Here is a 21,140-nt window from a genome sequence, read left to right as displayed (position 1 = left end):
AGATGGAAAGACACACAGATGTTACTTTGGGCAACAATTTAAATATACACCCACATTTAATCCACTCACACCCATTTCTCAACATTGGCTCGTTCCAGTTTTGGAAATTGTAGGATTTGCAGCTTTTCTCTGTATCACAGTACCACCATACTCTTCTACATATTGATGGGCCATTTTAAAACGTTTCCGGGCAATTTATGAATAAATAATGACACTCTTACAATGAAAAAATAACTTGCAGCACTCCCATTACTTTAGGAGCACTATTTTAGTCGACTTCAGCTGTGCAGCTTTTTCTCTCTTGGAAACTAACAAAAAAATGTGTTTTCATCCATCAATGTTTCCATGTGTTCTCATGCAGAATCAGCATCACTTCACAGGAAGGGTGGGAATTGTGGCGTAATGATACCATATTTGTATTTTGCCAATCATAATATCATGATAGTGCACTGGGAAAAAATGAGCTGCAGTCCATCACATCAAAACAAAAGCTATTAGAAACAAATGGCAAATACATAACATAATTTTATTTAATATATGCTGTTACTTCATAATATTTGTGTCATTATTCTTTATTTATTCTTCTAATTTCTATATTTTGTACTGTCATACTGTCTTGCACTGAAAATGGAGCTGCTGCAATTTCATTCTACTATATGTAAAATGACAATAAATGGCTTTCTGATTCTGATAAAAAACAATGATACTTTTATATATATTTGGTAAGAAAAAATGTGTTTTTGAATGTTTAATGCGAGCGGTGATTTGTCCCATTTTGTTTGACGGTCCTTGAACGCACCACCATACTCAGATAGACTACTATACTAGATTTCTACTCTCATATTTGCTCCCAAATGCTGATACTATGTGTGAAAGCATAAAGGTAAGATTTGATGACCTTATTGAGTGTTAATGTGCATATTATTATGTAGTACACAACGTCTTTTACACAATACATACTAAATTAGATTGCTATAATGCGCTGCTAATGCTAGTGCTACATCCATTCTCACCCATGGTCACATTGACTTAGGCTCCAAATAGCTGTCCTCAACTATGCCTGCCCATAAGTAGGAGCTTGTAACCCCAATTTTAGCTCGCAGTTCAAAGGAAAAATCACTCGCATCTAAAAAAAAAACACTTGTTAGCTGGGACATGCTAGCTGCCAAGGTACCTCTAGCAGGCGTTGTATTCCATGACAGCTCAAATCACAGCGACAGTAGGTACAAATAACTTTGGTCTTGTTGTGATAGCCATCTGCCAGCGCTTTGAATCTAAGTTTACCGATCAAAATACAATTTTCTTTGTCCATTTCTGTTCAATATTTGTTCCTGCTTGTGGCTCCATAGTCACCACTGCTCTCCTAACCTTAAAGTTTAACGTTTGACAGCCCTACATCTTATATATTTATTATTTTATGTACTCATTTTTTTAGATGATGATAATTTTAGATGCCAAACACCCTGCAACTCCTCACGAGAAAAGATAAAATGTCACATGAATAAATAAAAGATCATACATCAAAAATCAACAGCAGCAAATAACCGGCAAACATTACACACGTCATTTATAATTCTGCAACGGACCTTGTATTTGTTCCAGAACATGGTGCTATCCCCTCTTCAGTCTCCTCCCTTGGCTCCTGCAAAGCTTAAAAGGATTGTCATCTGCCAGCATCAGTGCTCTCTTTGCTGAAGACGGACAAACCATGCTGTCTGGGACATGGCGGCGGTCCGTGGCGCATCAGCAACCTGCTGCAGCACCTGTAAACACCAGGGGGGTCACGCTGTGTGGCGTTCCCAGCGGTACGGTGGTCCTGGAGGCCCAGTATGATTACAACTATCGCGGCGCTGATGGGAGGCAGGTGTGCATACGGGAGGGCGAGAGGTTCATTCTCCTGAAGAAGACCAATGCGGACTGGTGGCAGGTGAGTCTGACACTTTCATAACACTCTGAAATTGTCCTTAAGACTTTCCAACACAACAGTATACCTATACATTCATTCATTCATTTTGCGGGTGTGCTGGAGCCTATCCAGCTAACCCAGCTGTCTTCTGGCCAGAGGCAGGGTACACCCTGGACTGGTGGCCAGCCAATCACAAGGCACATATAGACAAACAACCATTCACACTCACATTCATACCTATGGACAATTTGGAGTCACCAATTAACCTAGCAAGTTTTTTTGAATGTGGGAGGATACGGGGAGAACATGCAAACTCCACACAGAGATGGCCGAGGGTGGAATTGAACCCAGGTCTCCTAGCTGTGAGGTCTGCGTGCTAACCACACGACTGCCATGCAGCCCTTATATCTATACAGTATACCCCTATTTAGAACCTGCAGGGCATCCTGGGAGGCCCACGTGCACACTCCCACTGCAGGAACCCATTTATCCAGAATGCTTTGGGGGTGAAATGACAATAAAATACTATTGTTTTGCATATATATCGGTGTGTTAGCATTTATTTTGACACCAAGTCATGTAGTTACACTGTATGTTATTTTTGGTTGTCTGTTTGATGACCTCCTCGGCATCTCAATTACATGCGTTTTTTCACCATTCTCTGGTGGTTTGATCCCCCCACCTCCAAAAAAATACATACTGAACACTTATTTAGCTATGTGTAGCTCTGGAAGTAGAGCAGGTCATACGGTATGTGGAGGATCTGTGTTTCGAATCCCGCTTCCGTCATCATTGTCACTGTTGTTTGTTTGTGTAAAAGGTGCGGCGGATAGGAGCAGCAACTAAAACAAAGCCTCTATATGTTCCCGCCACATACGTGACGGAGGTTCCTATCGCACCTATGGCGTCACCGCAGCGCCTCATCATTTCTGCCTCGCTCAACTCCAACGTCCACATCCTGCCAAGAGTGGCGCTCATTCAAAGCCCCACAGTATATCATGAGCAGCACCAAGGTAAAGTGTCAAACACATCAGTCTTAATTTGCCCTTAGGAATAATACATTTATTTTTCACACCTAGCAACCAAACCCATCTACCGTTCCATGGAGAACTTGAGCTCCAGCAGTGCCTTCAAAGGTCCGGACACCAACGGCAGCATGACTGTAGGTGGCCGTTTCCCCACCTTGCCTCTCTCCGGGTTCACCTTCACCCCCAACTCTTCTGCCACCTCCCCGTCAAGCCACCTCACGGTCCCCGGGGACGTCTCGGCGGCTGAGACAGGGCCATCTTTAAATGCGACGGTGGTCCCCATGATCACTCGCAGCCAGAGCTCCAGCAACCTAACGGACAATGTGATGGAGAACCCTTACGACGAGGTGGGCGCCAGCTTCAGCAGTCACGTCAACTACAGGCCGCCCAAGAAGTCTTGCAGTCAGTGGGACGTGGTGGGATCTTCTGGCAAGAACAACCACCTGCAGGTAGGAAGCACTTACATAGATCCCTATATATTAGATCCCTGCATAAAAATGTATATTTTTGGTACTCTAATCAAGCCTGAGCTATGCTGTTGATATTCCCAGTTGTTTTATTACAGCAGAATATCTACAAATTAAAGTATAAAGTACACCAAACAACTGTATGGTAAATGTACTAAAGCATATATTCATTTTATTTGTGGTGCTACCTGTTTGTCCTCTCTCATAAACACATTATAATGGGACTTAGCTTCTGTGTAACACATTCACCGGCTGCCAACCAGAAGCATGAAAAAGCGACCACACCTTACTTTTCTGCACATTATAACACATTCAAAATTGTGCACACTCACGTGGAGCCAAGGAAACAGGTTTTTTATAATCGCCTACGGCTGCATAAAATGAAACCAACACCCAATAGCACACATGCATGTTGATATAGTTAGTTTCTTTAATCAAAGGACAATGTTCTAGACCTGTTCTATCATAAAGAAAATGCATTATTACATTGTTTCATACAGTATATGAAGCAAATGAAAGAGTACAATGTTAAAATACTGAATATCTTTGTTCTTTACCATGCACTGTAACACACTGTAGCAATGTCACCCTGCGCCTTTTAATAATCCCTCCAGAGTGTCAGTAATGACGTCAGGGCATCCCAGAATTACATCAGAGAGCATGCAAGGCATTATTCACTCTCTTTCTTGTCTCTAACTAAACTGTGTGTTTGCTTAATCCCTGTAAGAAGGACATGCTGGTCTTTATCCTTTCACATTTCTCTCACAAATGCACTTAGTTCAATTGCAAGAAAAAATCTCCCACACACTTTCCAAATGTTTTTATTGATTCTTCAAAAAAAAATGTTTAGCACAAATTCATATCACTGTATTACTGTATGAGCAGAATTTTTGGTAACTGACATTAATTTCCTGGAGCCCTCTAAAGCAGGGAAGGGCAAACTATTGGACTTGTGCACCACATTGGGGTAAAATTGGTAATGGTTTTATTTTATTTGAACATGCATCAGATTACAATTGAATGCATCACATGATCAGTTCACAGTTCCACATGTCCAAAAGGAGTAGGAAGAAGCAAAGCTTATTACATGCTACCCCTCCATCTGGTACTTTTACAATCAGTAACTGTTACATTTGTTCACTTCCTGCTTTCCATAATACAGTTTAAGTTTTTTTTTTAATAATGTAGAGAAGTATTGGATGACATTTTTAGGTAATTGGTTATTTTTAGTCTTATGCATTATTTTAGCTGTTTGGAGATTAACTATATCAGCAAGTTTAAGTATTTGTTATTTTAGAAATAAGGAGTTAGTATGTTCTCTGTAGGCGGCATTATGAATTATCCTTACTGACCTTTATGGTAATAGCTATAATTGTAATAGTCCTCCAGTAATTATTTGGGTTATTTTAGCTGTGAATGTGCTTGGATCCTTTTTTCCAGGAGCACTTTAAACATGTGGAAGTTGCTTTGCATATTGACAGACCACCCCAAAATATGATATTGAATTTTACAGGTTTTTTTACTGGGCTGTTTGAAATGTTCTATTTGTTCCTCCAGGTCCCGACAGAGTCCTATTTGTCTCAGCTGTCCTGGCAAGACTCCCCTCTCTATCACCAACCCCAACCAGAGAGGCGTCCGTCTCAGACCGAGCCACCCAGCCCGATCCCGGGTCAGCCTCCTGTCCAGGTGATTGATCTGTGGGAGCAGTATGTGGACCCGGCTTCTCTGAGAAGCTTCTACGTCAACACCATCACTAAGGAGAGATCCTGGAAACCTCCTCGGAGAGCTCGCGGAGGAGCCGCAAACAAGCAGGTGCTGCTTTGTTGTTGTTCTCATCCTCAATTAACATTCATTACAGCTGTGGGCAAGAGTGGGATTAACTGAATTCTATCTGAGAAGAGGTGAGAGAAGTGTCAGGGTTGAACAATTAACGAGCTGTCTCATTTATATGCTTGCACTACAGTATATTAGCACAAAAGTGGTATTTTGAGACAAAGAACTGCATCTGAACAACAACGTGAGCTCCATATATTGTAGATTTGACAATATGATTGAGAAAGGATTGCACCCGCAGGAATGAAAGGACATGTTGTCACAGCTGGTAGCTTGAGTATGGGGTGAGATTCACATATGGCTCAATGTGACGTCAATGACCCCATGTTGAATGGGAAGGTTAGCAGGTTATTTGCACAGTAGATAGAAAATACCAATGACACTCCTGGTCATAATATGTCATTAACTGAAGATTCAATAAAACATTTGGACCTTGAAATATCAGATTCAGCAAAAATGTTAACATTCTATTCATTTGTGTTTACTGACACTCATTTTCGATGTCTCTTTTAGGTCAATCCGGTGCAAACTAAAACATTACCCAGAGAAACCAGCCTCCTGTCACTACCACTTCCTGCCACTGGCAATGGAACCATGCACAGGGTAAGCCCCTTGCATTTCTATTAAGCAAATTAAAAAACACACAGTCAACTAGTAATAAGAAAACTGAAAGATAAAGAGGCTACTTTGATCATCTTTACCTTTTTGATTCGAATCTGCTAAGTAGTTAAATGTTCAGTGGTTCTTGAACACACCATAGTTGTGTTCTGTGAGACGTGAGCGTCGTCGCTTGCCGCTTTGCGCCTCAAATTCTGCAGCTTTCTCACAGTTTTCAAAAATACAATATATAAATTATGCTGTTTAGTGGTTGAATACTGCCTATTTTTAGGCAGAAATATGAATATGTCTCGGTAAATGTTTTCCCGAGCATCACATCTGGCTCTTGTGTCACCAAACATCGACAATATAGTTCCAAATATAGAATACGGTGCTACATTTGCAACTTCTTCTGCCTTGAATTTGTGTTTTAGTTTATTTAGTTAGTTCATTTAGCCAATTTTCTTCTTGAAAATGCTTAATTAAGGCAAAGAAAAGTACAATTTGCACATTTTTCTACTAATAATAGACAGTATTCAACCACACACAGAGCGAGGAAGCAATGTTTGAACCACGAAGGGATGGTTGTAAACAGGTTTTCTATAAAATATGTAATGGAATATCTGAATTATACAATCCATTTTCTGTACCGCTTAACCTCACGAGGGTTGCGGGCATGCTGTCGCCTATCCCAGTTGTCTTCGGGCGCAAGGTGGGGTACACCCTGAAATGTTTGCCAGCCAATCACAGGACACATATAGACAAACAACCATTCACACCACACTCACTTTTATACCTATGGACAATTTGGAGTCGCCAATTCATAGCATAGTTTCATCGTACGTTTGTGGAATGTGGGAGGAAACCGGAGTCCCCGGAGAACCTATGCACACACGGGGAGAACATGCGGGCAATCGAATTTCCTAGCTGTGTGGCCTATGCGCTAACCACTCAGTCACAGGGCAGCCTATACGAAAATATATTATTTATAAATAAGTAAATGTGTTTTTAAAGTATGTCTACCATGGTCCTTTTTTTTTTTGTTGTCAGAGGTTCATACTTTCATTCATTCATTTTCTACCGCTTTTCCTCACGAGGGTCGCGGGGGATGCTGGAGCCTATCCCAGCTGTCTTCGGGCGAGAGGCGGGGTACACCCTGGACTGGTGGCCAGCCAATCACAGGGCACATATAGACAAACAACCATTCACACTCACATTCATACCTATGGACAATTTGGAGTCACCAATTAACCTAGCATGTTTTTGGAATGTGGGAGGAAACCGGAGTACCCGGAGAAAACCCACGCATGCACGGGGAGAACATGCAAACTCCACTCAGAGATGGCCGAGGGTGGAATTGAACCCTGGTCTCCTAGCTGTGAGGCCTGTGTGCTAACCACTAGACGCCGTGCCGCCCCTATACGAAAATATATTATTTATAAATAAGGAAATGTGTTTTTAAAGTATGTCTACCATGGTCCTTTTTTTGTTGTCACAGAGGTTCATACTTGATTATAGAATTTTATTCTTTACTGTTTTCATAGATAAGCATTTCTCTCATGCTTTTTACTGGTGTAATAGTCCATAGTGTGCTTATGATGCTGGCACTTGTTTTAATTAGGGGCGCCTGTATTCTTAACTCCATGTTCTAAACGGCACAAAAAAAATCATGAGTTATTAATGCCATTAACGCATAATTCATGAACAGTATGCTTAGAACAAATAGCCTAGCCTTGGCATGCCTATAAAGGCATGGAGAGATAAAGTATTCAATAGTTTTCCTACTTGTGAAGCCATTGTCAAGCTGTGTTGTTCGTCATCCAGACTTGCACTGTGGACCAAATTAAAGCTGAGCCAGGCTCAATTGAAAAGGGGGATTACATCTCAGGATTTGCGCCATCATTGCAGACTTATTTGTTGACGTATTAAACTGTCCCTGTGACGGAGTCGTCCTCGCATCCCGGAGAGGGAATAAAGTGATGCCTCTTGATCCTCAGAGAGCGAGCGTGTTTCTAAAAGCAAAATATCGCTACACTCGTCAGACTCCAACCCCTTCATGACCTTGCACACCTCCCTCCCCCCCGGCTTTTAAACAGCATTTGGCCGCTTTGAACGTGGCTTTCTATAGACTGAAAGCACGTATCAGTGTTGGCATCAGTGTCAGAGAGGCTGATCCAGATTGTTCTAAATGAGTATTTAACAGCTGGAGCTTGAGTCAGTCTTGCGTCAATATTTCACACCTAATAATGCTCATCAAATATAGATATATATGGAATAAAATATACATGATCAAAGGCACGATTCCCCCTGTCAAGGTAGTGTGAGGTGCATTCTCTCGACCTACATGTGTCACTTTAAATTCTGCACTACATGAAGCAACTGAGCAGGAAGTCAGCCCAATGCGATGCCCCAGGTGTCGCAAGACATGATTGTAATAATAATGGTAATTTCTAGTCCACTCAGTCACGGTTTTAGTTTAACGCTGTGACGTAATTAGGAATTGCCTGATACTTAAGTATGACTGAATTATTTCTACATACCGTAAATGCACCAATCTACAGTTGCCTGGAGCGTCGTACTCCAAAGCAAATATCCACCAGATAAGGTCAAACAACAAACAACATAACATCTGGCTCTTGGCACATTTAAAAGTATTTTTGTTGTTATATTTGTATATTTATAGATTTAAATATATATTTATTGAAGAAAGACGGGACGGTGTATATTAATCAACAATTTCATGTAAATATGTAAGATTTTACATCTTTAGTCCTTGAGGGCAGATTGATGTTATGTGTAGTAACAATAACATTTAAAAGAAAGGAATAAAAAATACATCCATCCATTTTTTACTGCTTATACTCATGAGGGTCGCGAGTGTGCTGTGCTGGAGCCTATCCCAGCTGACTTCGGGCAAGAGGCGGGGTACACCCTTGACTGGTCACCAGCCAATCACAGGGTACATATAAACAAACTCACATTCATACCTATGGACAATTTGGAGTCGCCAATTAACCGGAGAAAACCCACACAAGCATGGGGAAAACATGCAATCTCCACACAGAGATGCCTGTGCAGTAAAAACGACATAGAAACGGTAAAACAATAGGCACAAAGTTTAGGCACAAAGGACTTAAAAATAATAATCACAGGTATTTCTTAGTATTTGTAAGACACTATATTGCCCTATACCTACAAATAGTGCTTGAACCGTACTTGGGTTGAAAGTGAACAAGGGAAGACGTGTCCCATTTATCGCTTCCACACCTCCCACATCCACTTTCCCTCGGCTCTGCAAGCGAAGTCATACCAAGTGCCTCGGGGAAATCAACGGATCGCAGCCTAAGAGTAAAGTACCACTGGTTCACAGGTACTCGACGAAAACCCAAGTTTCACTGACTCTCGGGGGCTGGACTCGGAGTTGATTTTTACTGACTCATGGGTGCTCGTCAAGCATTTCCAAACATGTGTGAGTTTCTGGGAGTGAATGGAATATCCGTTTCACTTCAGTGAGTGACTGGTAGAAACTTCATTCATTCATTCATTCATTTTCTACCGCTTATCCTCACAAGGGTCGTGGGGGTGCTGGAGCCTATCCCAGCTGTCTTCGGACGAGAGGCAGGGTACACCCTGGACTGGTCGCCAGCCAATCACAGGGCACATATAGACAAACAACCATTCACACTCGCATTCATACCTATGGACAATTTGGAGTCGCCAATTAACCTAGCATGTTTTTGGAATGTGGGAGGAAACCGGAGTACCCGGAGAAAACCCACGCATGCACGGGGAGAACATGCAAACTCCACTCAGAGATGGCCTAGCTGTGAGGTCTGCGCGCTAACCACTAGACCGCCGTGCCACCCACTGGTAGAAACTTGAATCAGAAAAATGGAAGTCTCCATCACTCAAGTGCTGTAATGAGTTGAATAATGTAGCCAGGAGTTCTGTGTAAATGTAGCTTAAGTCGCCATAGCTGAGGTCATGTTGGTTATTTTTCGTCTTTTCCTCTGTTCCTCGTTCGTGCCCTTATTTTGAATTATTTTCTGTCTGTCCCGTGTTCCGTCACTTTTACTTTCTCCTCTACGCGCACCTGTTTGTAATTTGTTGATTGTATTTAGTTCAGCAGGTGCGTCTTCCTTTTGTCGGTTCATTGTTCATTGCTAGTGCGCCATCCTGCTGCATAGTGACAATAAATACAGTAAACCTCGGATATATCGGACTCAGATATATCGGAAATTCGCTCACAATGGACAGATAAAAAAGAACCAATTTTTCTGTAATGCATTTCCAATAAAAATTCATTGCATATATCGGATTTTTCATAACGGATTTCGCCTATTTCGGACAAAATCTCCAGTCCCGTTCCAATTTCCCTCGCATATATCGGATGGCCGCATCGTGTCTTTCTCCTGGCTCCAGATTTAGGACAAATATAAAAGTGAGTGACGTCAATAATACTAGCACAGCAGTGAATGAGATCTTAACCTCACTATTGGAAATAACGTAGGCCTGACGGGCGTAACAGGGCCTAGCTTAATTAACAATTTGTTATGCTCAGAGTCCAATAAAGTTAAATTCTCATTACCTTACGTCTCTTTTCATTGCCCAGTCCAGGTACATTGGAAACATAGTCAAGGAAGTGCCTTTTTATAACGGATAAAATCCGATTTACGCATATACCGGATATAAATCCGATATATGCGTAAAACGGACATTTTCCGGTATACGCATATAACGGATTTCGCTTATATCGGACAAAACCAGTGGGAACAATTGAATTCGATATATCCGAGGTTTACTGTATATTTTTACCTGCATTTGGGTCCTTATCTCTGCATCCTGGGGTCGAACCTTAAAACTCACAAGCCGCACCCTGACAGTTGGACATCTTCAGACAGCAAACTGGTTTCAGCAAATTTGTGCACTCCATTTTTTCTCAATAACATAATTAATCCATTCCACACATATCATTTTTGTGATGTTTTTGATGCTTTTGACATATGTTTTAACTCCACTAATTTGAATAATAACGGTTGCACTGCGGGTGCAAGCTGGCAATGTCAGCGGCGTTCCTAACCACCGAGCTCAACGCACACCTTCCTGCTTTGAGCCGCTGTACGTGGTGATAAAAAAGCAGCTTCCCTCTATAATGGGGAAGTAAGGCGAGCGAGCGAATAGCTTGTCCATTTTGACACGAAACAGACAAAAAGATTGTCACCCTGACATGAAAGGACACACGGGTGACAAACCATGGAGACAAACGAGAGAGAGTTTGGGCCATTTCCTGAGACATCGGTCACAAGTAACTTTGCTGTAAGTTTGTTTGCTTTATTCAAGGCCACATACGGAATTCAATCATTTTTAAATCTGTGGTTTTGGCTCCATTTGGAGTGTTGGACCCAAGCGTGTTTCAGTTATTATGGTATACAACCACAGTTCACTTTTAGCTGGCAGGAAGTACGAGGGAAGATTCAAGAGATTCGCCATATATCGAGGAGATACATAGCATCAAAATTAGGTTAAAATAAACGGTATAAATGGGGAGCACAAGATTTTTAAAAAATATATGTAATACAGGGAATTTGAATATATAACCCACGGCATATACTATAGTGTATGTAGTATGTACAATCAACACCGGTGCTAATGTAATGGTAATGGTTGTATTTCATTTGAACATGCATCAGATTACAATTGAATGCATCCCATAATCAGTTCACAGTTCCACATGTCCAAAAGGAGTAGGAAGAAGCAAAGCTTATTTAATCCTACCCCTCCATCTGGTACTTTTACAATCAGTAACTGTTACATTTGTTCACTTCCTGCTTTCCTAATATAGTTTTAAGTTTTTTTTTTTTTATCATGTACCAAAGTACGAGGTGATATGACCATACAATGACAAATGTGGGTTAGCTTAGCTGCTCTTCATTTCAGTCAGCATTCTGTTTTTTTACAATTGTTTGCCATAAATTATGACAAATCTCCTGGACAAAAATGAAACCATTTCCTGTCTCTTCTTTTTTTTGTAAGCTTTCACCTGACTTCCTGTTTGGGAGCCACCAGAGGAACACAGACGGCAACTGGCGGATGAAACAGGTAAAAGTCTTCTCTTTTCGCACACATTCATCGCCGAAAGGGAATCACCTTGACTTTGACCTTGAGTAATGTGCCAACTTGTGATGTCTTCCCGGCACAGCAGGCGAAGAGAAAGCTTTTTTAAAAAAAGGCTCCTTAAGACTCTGGTGACTCTTCCTTGAAGTTGTCACAGTATGAAAAGCAACTTTGGAGCACAAACACCGACATGAATAATGATGTTTCTGCACCTTCATGACTTAATATCTATCATAAATGCCTGATTAACTCATTCGCTCCCAAAGACGTATTATACATATTTATACGTTTTTTCACGTTTTTTAGGTGAATAACAATAGAAGCAAGCATGCTCGGTGCCCCTTTTGTGCTCATTTTTTTCCCTTTGTATTGTGGACTCCCATAGAGCAGCTGCACACAATAACCAGCACAGAAAGCTTTTTAGATTGTTTCTATTCTATTCTATCGTTCCTATTCCAGCTGTATTTTCTTGGATTTCCATTTTAATTTATTCAACCCACTGCCCGCCTGTTACGCCCGCAAACGTAATAACTGCCCACAAACGTAATACAAATGTGCAGCTTTGAATGTAATAATCCTGCAAATGTAATACATTTTCCACAAACGTAATAAAATTTGCCCACTGCAAACGTAATATTGAATTTCCTGCATCAAGGAAATTATTACATTTTATTTGTGGGCGTACATGTGCGTTTTAGTTACAGTATATTATTGTATGTGTGATTTTGTGTGTATATGGGGAAGAAATCATCAAAAGAAATAATGAAATATAATAATAATAATAGTAATAAAATTGTATTAAAACAATTGCAATTATCACAATTATGTTATCTATGTTATTTAAAATAAATTATAATTTAATAATTAAAGATGACTTTAATGTATTCAAATTATACTCTTTGAATAATATTTTTTCTATTATCTCGTTCATTCATTCATTCATTCATTTTCTACCGCTTTTTCCTCACGAGGGTCGCGGGGGTGCTGGAGCCTATCCCAGCTGTCTTCGGGCGAGAGGCGGGGTACACCCTGGACTGGTCGCCAGCCAATCACAGGGCACATATAGACAAACAACCATTCACACTCACATTCATACCTATGGACAATTTGGAGTCACCAATTAACCTAGCATGTTTTTGGAATGTGGGAGGAAACTGGAGTACCCGGAGAAAACCCATGCGTGCATGGGGAGAACATGCAAACTCCACACAGAGATGGCCGAGGGTGGGAATTGAACCCTAGTCTCCTAGCTGTGAGGTCTGGTCTGCACCCGGGCACGGCCATATAAGGAAGTCAACGGCTGGATGAAGTTGTTAACTTCTCACAAGGCTCACCGTGGCATCACAGTGAGCCAGAGTGAGCTCATGAAAATCCATGAACTCTCATTATTGGATTTGCAACAAGGGCATCTCCACTGTATTAGTGCTGAATACATTCAAGTAATGCCAGCTTTACACATTTGAGTTTCCAGGAGATCAGCATTTATGCATATTAAGGTGGTGAAATAGCAACTCATGCTGTTACCCAAGTAGCTCTTAGTGCTCCATGTTGCATCACAATGGGGTGTGTGTGTGCATTTGGTGTAAAGTCTCTTTTTTTTTTTTTTAAAAAAAAGGCCTCTTCTTAGCAGAGGAGCAGTTTTGGGGCTTAGTGCTTTAATCCGCCTTGCAGGAAGAGATGGCAAACATTTGTAGGGGGGTATACAATATGTATACATAAAGCCATTGTTAAAAGTAGGTTACAGGAATTGGGGAAAGGTACTTAATTATGGCTGCTTCTGCATGAAAAGTTACAATGGTGTGCGACCCACCCTTTTGTGTAAGCTATAAAGCAGATATGAAAGCCTACATGCCTCTTTTAAGCTTTTAAACATGAAATTCTATTGGAAAAAAAAAATCTTTTAATCGGGTAAGAAAAAAATGGAGAGAATTCAGTCTTATCAGCATGGCTCCACTTGATTTTGGTCGTAAACTTTTGCATCCCTGTCTTTGTTGTCATTAGTTTATGTACTGTATATGTTGATGTTATGGGAGAAAATAGATTTTTGTTTGTAAGTTTTCCTCAACCCTGCAAAATAATTCTTATACGGGCCATTCCACCCATCTGTGACATATGCTGATTGGAATAAATGTATATTTCTGTTTTTTTTCCGCTCTAAATTTAATAATACACAAAATGAACCGCTCAAAATGTGTATTGGCCCATTTCAGGCAACTTTATGAAAATTGTAATCAATCAGGGGTGTCTCACAAGATTAAAAGTCATGTAAAAATCTATTTTTGTCTTGTTCTCACAGACCCAATCTCCTGTATTGTGTCTTGTGTCACAATCTGTTTGTTTCTTTCGGCTTTTTCCCTGATTATGGGGTTGCCACAGTGGATCTTTTTGCTCCGCATATTGATTTTTGGCTTAAGCCTTTTATATTCCGGATACCCTTCCTGACAAATATGGTGCTTACTAGTGGTGATTCGAACCTGAGGCATCCGCTCCAGAAAGTCCAGAACGCTAACCACTACACCATGGTTGGCTCCGTCTTGTGACACCCCTATATGTAATAAATATGCATTACTTTGCTTCATTAAAAGTAGATTTTACAATTAATGTTACAGAACATTTATTATTTATTATAAAATTATTTATTATGTATTTTTTATTATTTGTTATTTACTATTTATTATTTATTTTTTATTATTTATTTATTTTTATTTCCTGAGGACGCACATGGCATGACATCAGTGGAATGGCCCACCTGCAAAATACTTTATCATATTCCACATTAGTATTAAGAATTTGTCTGTTGCACCTTGCCTGCTCACACTGTGGCCTGTTTGTTGGAAGAGCATGCAGCGTGCCGCCTCCTCCGACACCATTAGCACCATGGCACTCACCAACGCCAACACCCACTGTCAGGACTGTGCCCCCCTGCATGACTCCAGGCAACCGCTCTCGCACTCACGGTCCATGATCCTGCCAGAGAATGGCAAGGTATCCCCAATGGTAAACTCCATGTACAGTATAGATGACCGCATCCACATACATCAAGACAGCAGCCACATCCTGCCCTGACCTGTCTTACAGCATGCCCAGCAGTGCAGAGACTACTCGTGCAAGGTGACCAACATCGTCGTGGAGCCGCCATCGCCCGAGAGCTCCCCAGACGGTGAAGGCGGCACACCAGTGAGAAAACCTTACCTCTTACTTTGCATATCAATCCCCTCCGCCCTGCTTTGAGCTCTGTTTACTTTCTCCTTACACTTTAAACGCTTCTGTGTACATCAAATGGTGAGGACAGCTTGTCCCTTTTCCCTGATTATGCAGGTGTCATTGTACATTGAGAAGGACAATCTGTCCATTATAGAGTACATACCTTAAATAAATAGATAATACATTGATAATAATGGATAGATAATGCACTGTATACATAGGAATGCTATAATGTAATAAATACTATTGCATTACATTACATTTATTGTTATTATCACAAGAATGAAGATGTATTTTAGAGAAGTAGTTAGTATTAATGTTGTATTTTTATTGGGTATTTAATATTGTAATATTATTATTGTCATAACATGGCAAGAATCAAATTTAAATTTTACTTGGAAAAATATTTTCATGAGCAGGATTGCATGACTAATTGCTCAAATTGTCTTTTATTAAATTAATTAACAGTAAATTGTTAATTAATAATTGAAATTTATTTTAAGTTGTTATTATTATTATTATTATTATTATTATTATGATGTCCCATAATTATCAGCCCAATATCAGCATAAAAATACAATAACTGTTATATTGGTATCATGAAAAACAATATTTAAAAAAATGCTGCATACAACACATACTGTATGTGTTGATTCCACCACAGGAGATATGTCATGTTGTACATATCTGTATTCGCTGATATCAGTATCTCAGTAACTTGAGAGTTATTATTTTATTATAGTTGTAACCAGTTTAACCAGCTTGTCCAATGGCTGGCAACACCAAATAAAAACGGATGTGTACTTGCAGGAGTTGGAGAAAGCCGGGCTCTTGAACAAGACCAAGATTGCAGAAGGAGGCCGGAAACTCAGGTGAAGCGTATATTATTATATTATTGTAATAAAACAAAGTCAAAATAATCCTGTACATTGGGGCAAAGAGTGAAATGTACGTGTGTGTTTTATTGTAGAAAAAACTGGAGTCCATCCTGGGTGGTGTTGGTCGGGAACAGTCTGGTTTTCTTCAAAGATCCTAAATCACAGACGCCTTCCAGCTGGGTAAGACCCCACTCGAGCCATGTGGTTGCAAAAGGAGAAATGTGACTTTGATTCGACTATATTCTTAAAAAAGAAGATTTTTTTTTTACTGTTATAGATGTCATGCCCTACATAGGAGAAAACATTGAAACTCTGAAGATGTTACAGCTGCATAGATAAAAGTAAATAAAAGAGTGATGCACACTACGCTAAATTATGCACAATTATTATTATTAAACACACCTACTGAGTGTTGAATCAGAACAACTTGATTTTTAACTTATTTTACTTCTCATCCAGGTCCATGTGCCAATGCTCTGATTCAACTCCCCAGATATAACGTACTGAAAACCTTTACACACTTTTTGTTCCAATACTTTTTGAATTTGTGAAGTGATCATGAAACTTGTTTTGTGCTTAGCAAAGATTGCGCATGTGTGTGTTACCTGAGGCACAGCTTTACATGCTCGGAGCAGGAAGAGGGCAGGATATAATACTTGTAAAATGTTCAAAAGTTAGCGCCCTCTAGGCAGCCACGAAATTGTTGCAAATAGTCTTTTTTTACATTTCAATTTTAAATGAATAAATGGACACAATTTGGGACACCGTCTGTCATTGAAGGGGGATGGGGGGAGTCTTGCAGCCAAAGAGCACCTGCTTTAGAGTAGCGGTCAGGATCAGGATGGTGGCGCTGCATGAGTGCTACTGGCACTAGGGTGAGCTAGGGTTCATTGAGGGGAAGCATGAATTCCAACACAATAATAACACAATAATGGCTGTGTGTTGACTAGTATACTAGTAACAAGTATTGTTCCTTAAGAATATACTGTATAACAGGGGTCTCAAACTCAATTTACTTGGGGGGCACTGGGGCTCGGGTCTGGGTGAGACTAGGCCGCATCAGGTTTTCCAAAAAAATACAAAAAAACGCTCTGATAAACATTCCACTGTTCTCAAATATCTTACTTTTTATTTTTCTACACAAAATAAGATGAAAAATAAATAAACGAATCAAGAATAAAGGAAATCAATTAATCAGTAATAAATAAATAAATATAATAATAATAATAAAACGGCAAATAAGAAAAACTTAAGAAACCACATATAGTTGGTGGGTAGACAAATTATTTTTTCCAGATTAAAATGAACAAAGCATTATTAGAGCCCTGTAGACATGACAAAACATGACTATAGTCACATTTATACTTTTTTATTTACAACATATTGCGCAACTGCAGGGTCTTGAGACACATGCTAACTCGCAAACTACAGATCTAGCGACCTAAACGGTAGCCTTCAAGTTATTTCCTTTAAACTTAAATAGCCAAAAACTTACCACTTCCACACGGATCGGGAGGTTATTTATTAACAGTTATTTAACCTTTAACATGAACATTAATCAAACGTAATAATTTTTTCTGGGTACATGATACCATACAGCATCCATATCAAACTTGGGCGGGCCGCACTAACATTAAACTTTCATATCAAGACGGGGGCCTCAAACTATTGTCCTGCGGGCCACATTTGGGTTAATTGGCGACTCCAAATTGTCCATAGGTATGAATGTGAGTGTGAATGGTTGTTTGTCTATATGTGCCCTGTGATTGGCTGGTGACCAGTCCAGGGTGTACCCCGCCTCTCGCCCAAAGACAGCTGGTATAGGCTCCAGCACCCCCCACGACCCTCGTGAGGAAAAATCGGTAGAAAAAGAATGAATAAGCTGTAACTTGATGTCTTGGATGTAAACAGAAACCAGGCAACAGTCGCCCTGAGAGCAGCGTTGACCTCAGAGGAGCAAAGCTGCATTGGGCCAACGAGCTGTCCAGCAAGAAGAACGTCTTCAAGGTAAACAACCCTGAGGAATATTCACTCTTATAATAACACACTCGACACTATTTCATTTGCATATGTGTTCATTCCAGCTGAGGACGGTGACGGGCAACGAATTCTTGCTGCAGTCAGAGACGGACTCTTTGATCAAAGAATGGTACCACACCATCCAGAATGTCATCGAGAGGCTGGTGGGGAGATGCCACAGTCACGTCAAAACATTGGCACTGAATATATGATATGTAATATGTGATCGCCTCTTCCAGGACCGAGAAAACCCGTTAGACAACATCCTCCTCTACTCTCTGAGGAGAGCAGGCAGCGTGGAGATGCTGGACCACAGCGGAGACGAAGATGACAGGAGAACGTCACGTAAGTATCTCCCTCACGTTTGGCGTCTTTCATTCTCACTCCGCCGAGCCGCCACCTCCCCTCGCCACTGGATCATCATCATCACTCTTTTTTTCTTCATATTCGCACAGGCATCTTACATCCCGCCATCCTCTCCTCCATTCTCTCCTCCATCCAGCCCTTTTACATTTTCACCTTGCCGCCATGGCAGGTCACCCCGCCCTTGGCCTCGTCTCCACTGAGGCGCCACCCTGTTCTCCCACTTTTCATTCTCACCACCATTCCTTCTCATCTGCTGCCCTGCCCCACACTAGGATGCCCCGCACTGACCACCTCCTTGTCCTCTTCTTCCCGCTCCTTTCCCCCTCCCCTTGCAGTCCCTCGCTCGGCTTCCAACCTGGAGAACACGGAGAAGAAGAGGGTCAAGACGCGGCTGAAGAAGCTCATTCTGAAGAGGCCTCCTTTGCAGGCCTTGCAGGAGAAGGGACTGATTAAAGGTACATCTCATTTTTACATCCATACATAGTAGCTCTGACACACCAACTGCTGGGGTCGTGACCCCCCCATCCCCGTGCAAATTACATGTTTGATTCTTGTCACCAGCCAGAAGTAGTTACATTGATGAGACATGACATTAACGCTACATGGAGTCAACCATGGCGTATATGACAAAAAAAGTTATCCTCCCATTCTGTGTGGAAGTGGTAAGTTTTTGGCTTCTTACTGTGTAGGTAAACAAAGAATAATAAAATAGTGTAATACCATTGGTAAAGGTTGAGTTGCACAGAAAGTAGTTCTCACACTTCACAAACCAACAGGAGCTTATCAATCCAAATGCCTACCTCCCTTACGGTGCAACCAAAAATAATACGTGGAAGACACAGTGTAACTGTAACACATATGCCGGTATCGAAAAGGAAGCTTACAAAACAATGCTATATATAAACATGCAAAACAATGCTATTTTATACTAATTTATAACCCACAAGGCATGTTGGGAAGCCCACACACACACTTTCCAAACAGGATGTTATCAAGCATAGTTGAATCTGTGTGTTGCAGTTACATTGTGTGTTCCACCTGTGTTACCAATAGTGGTATTGTTGGTTGCACTGTGAAGGAGGGAGGCGTTTGTTTTGATGACCCGTTTGATTCCGCATACTCCGTTTTCCTCCCACATTCCAAAAACATGCATACCAGGCTAAGTGTTCATAGTTGTATTTATCACAGCAAGTCTTCCAGGTCGTGAAGCATCAAAACAAACCACCATATTTTACTCTTGGTATGTTGTTCATTTTATGCCAAATGTAATGGGACACACATCTTCCTACAAGTTCAACTTTTGTTGAATTGTCCGACAATTGGGAGTATTTTCAGGAAATCAGGAAGGGGCAAACACGTTGAGTAACATTTAATATTTGAATTTGTATGATGATCTGAAAGTGTGACAAACATTCATTCATTCATTTTCTACCGCTTTTTCCTCACGAGGGTCGCGGGGGGTGCTGGAGCCTATCCCAGCTGTCTTCGGGCGAGAGGCAGGGTACACCCTGGACTGGTCGCCAGCCAATCACAGGGCACATATAGACAAACAACTATTCACACTCACATTCATACCTATGGACAATTTGGAGTCACCAATTAACAATAAACCTTTTTGTATGTTTAGTATACAGTAAATAAATTGGAGGCTAACTAGTTAGTTTGCTAATGTTGAAAGCCATGGCGGTCTCCTATGTTCTGGCAGTGATCCCGTTTAAAGGTGACTATAGGGGTGTTATTTCATGTCTACAGGGGTCATTTTCCATGCTATTTATTAGTATTGAATCCTACTTAGCAGAAATTCACTTACTGTGGTCGATACAGCTAGATAGGACAATTTTGGAGTCGCCAATTAACCTAGCATGTTTTTGGAATGTGGGAGGAAACCGGAGTACCCGGAGAAAACCCACGCATGCACAGGGAGAACATGCAAACTCCACACAGAGATGGCCGAGGGTGGAATTGAACCCTAGTGTCCTAGCTGTGAGGTCTGCGCGTTAACCACTCGAGCACCGTGCCGCCCCGTGACAAACATGTAAAAGAGAAATAATAATCAGGAAGGGAGTTAAGACTTTTTCACACCACTGTACCATTCCCTGCTAATTATGTAGAATATGGTGTAAAGTACATGTGTATTGCCTTGCATCATCAAGAGTGAGAATAGAGTTAGTCTCCCAGTGCATACTTTACATCTATACAGCAGCACACAGCAAGTAAAGACTCAATTAAAACTCCAGTGTTCTGAAAAGTATATGTGTTCGTGTGTGGTTGTGTCGTTGCCCCTCAGATCAGGTGTTTGGCTGTCGTCTGGAGATGCTGTGCGAGAGAGAGAAGAGCACGGTCCCTCGCTTCGTCAGGCTTTGCGCTGAGACGGTGGAGAAGAGAGGTACGCTGAAAGCACAACAAGCTCACGCTCGTCTTCCACAGCCGTAGTGCAAACGTGTGCACAGCGATGTGATGATGGACAAATAAAAAGACCTTTTCTGCTAGGACATAAAATATTGATGAAATGTCTTCCTGCAGAGCGTTTTTGCACAGTGCCCAGACAGTGAGAGATTTGGCAAGAAATCTAGTCTTTTTCTTATTAGCTCTGCCAAGGACATTGTTTTCATCTTTATTTCTTTCTTAGCTAAAATGATCTGGATAGCATTTTGGATCCAGCATTTTTAATGCAGCAATATAATAATAATGAATGTAGTTAGTGGTAAAATGTTATTCTATTTATTTG

At 40.9% G+C, this 21,140-nt stretch overlaps 1 protein-coding gene across 7 annotated transcripts in view; it reads left to right on the top strand.

The window, feature by feature from the left end:
- The window catches only part of arhgap9 (Rho GTPase activating protein 9), a 42,645-nt gene that overhangs the window by 13,173 nt on the left and 8,332 nt on the right, over window positions 1-21,140 (top strand). For 4 of the 7 annotated variants that reach the window (XM_058054294.2, XM_058054295.2, XM_058054297.2 and 1 more), the window contains 15 exons: window positions 1,603-1,927; window positions 2,727-2,919; window positions 2,986-3,383; window positions 4,959-5,213; window positions 5,748-5,837; window positions 11,865-11,930; window positions 14,784-14,942; window positions 15,024-15,122; window positions 15,960-16,021; window positions 16,120-16,207; window positions 17,939-18,034; window positions 18,112-18,210; window positions 18,286-18,391; window positions 18,748-18,867; window positions 20,700-20,798. In XM_058054294.2, coding sequence (XP_057910277.2) covers window positions 1,709-1,927; window positions 2,727-2,919; window positions 2,986-3,383; window positions 4,959-5,213; window positions 5,748-5,837; window positions 11,865-11,930; window positions 14,784-14,942; window positions 15,024-15,122; window positions 15,960-16,021; window positions 16,120-16,207; window positions 17,939-18,034; window positions 18,112-18,210; window positions 18,286-18,391; window positions 18,748-18,867; window positions 20,700-20,798 — 2,149 coding nt within the window. In that variant the 5' untranslated portion in view covers window positions 1,603-1,708. The remainder of the gene's footprint in view (window positions 1-1,602; window positions 1,928-2,726; window positions 2,920-2,985; window positions 3,384-4,958; window positions 5,214-5,747; window positions 5,838-11,864; window positions 11,931-14,783; window positions 14,943-15,023; window positions 15,123-15,959; window positions 16,022-16,119; window positions 16,208-17,938; window positions 18,035-18,111; window positions 18,211-18,285; window positions 18,392-18,747; window positions 18,868-20,699; window positions 20,799-21,140) is intronic. The other 3 variants (XM_078798591.1, XM_058054296.2, XM_058054298.2) reach the window with 3 other exon arrangements.

Source organism: Doryrhamphus excisus, linkage group LG18 (genome assembly GCF_037039965.1).
Source record: "Doryrhamphus excisus strain RoL-2023G ecotype Guam linkage group LG18, RoL_Dexc_Guam_v1.1, whole genome shotgun sequence".
Classification (NCBI taxonomy): domain Eukaryota; kingdom Metazoa; phylum Chordata; class Actinopteri; order Syngnathiformes; family Syngnathidae; genus Doryrhamphus; species Doryrhamphus excisus.
The sequence above is the reverse complement of the archived record's forward strand: the minus strand, read 5'-3'. Positions and strand labels throughout refer to the sequence as shown.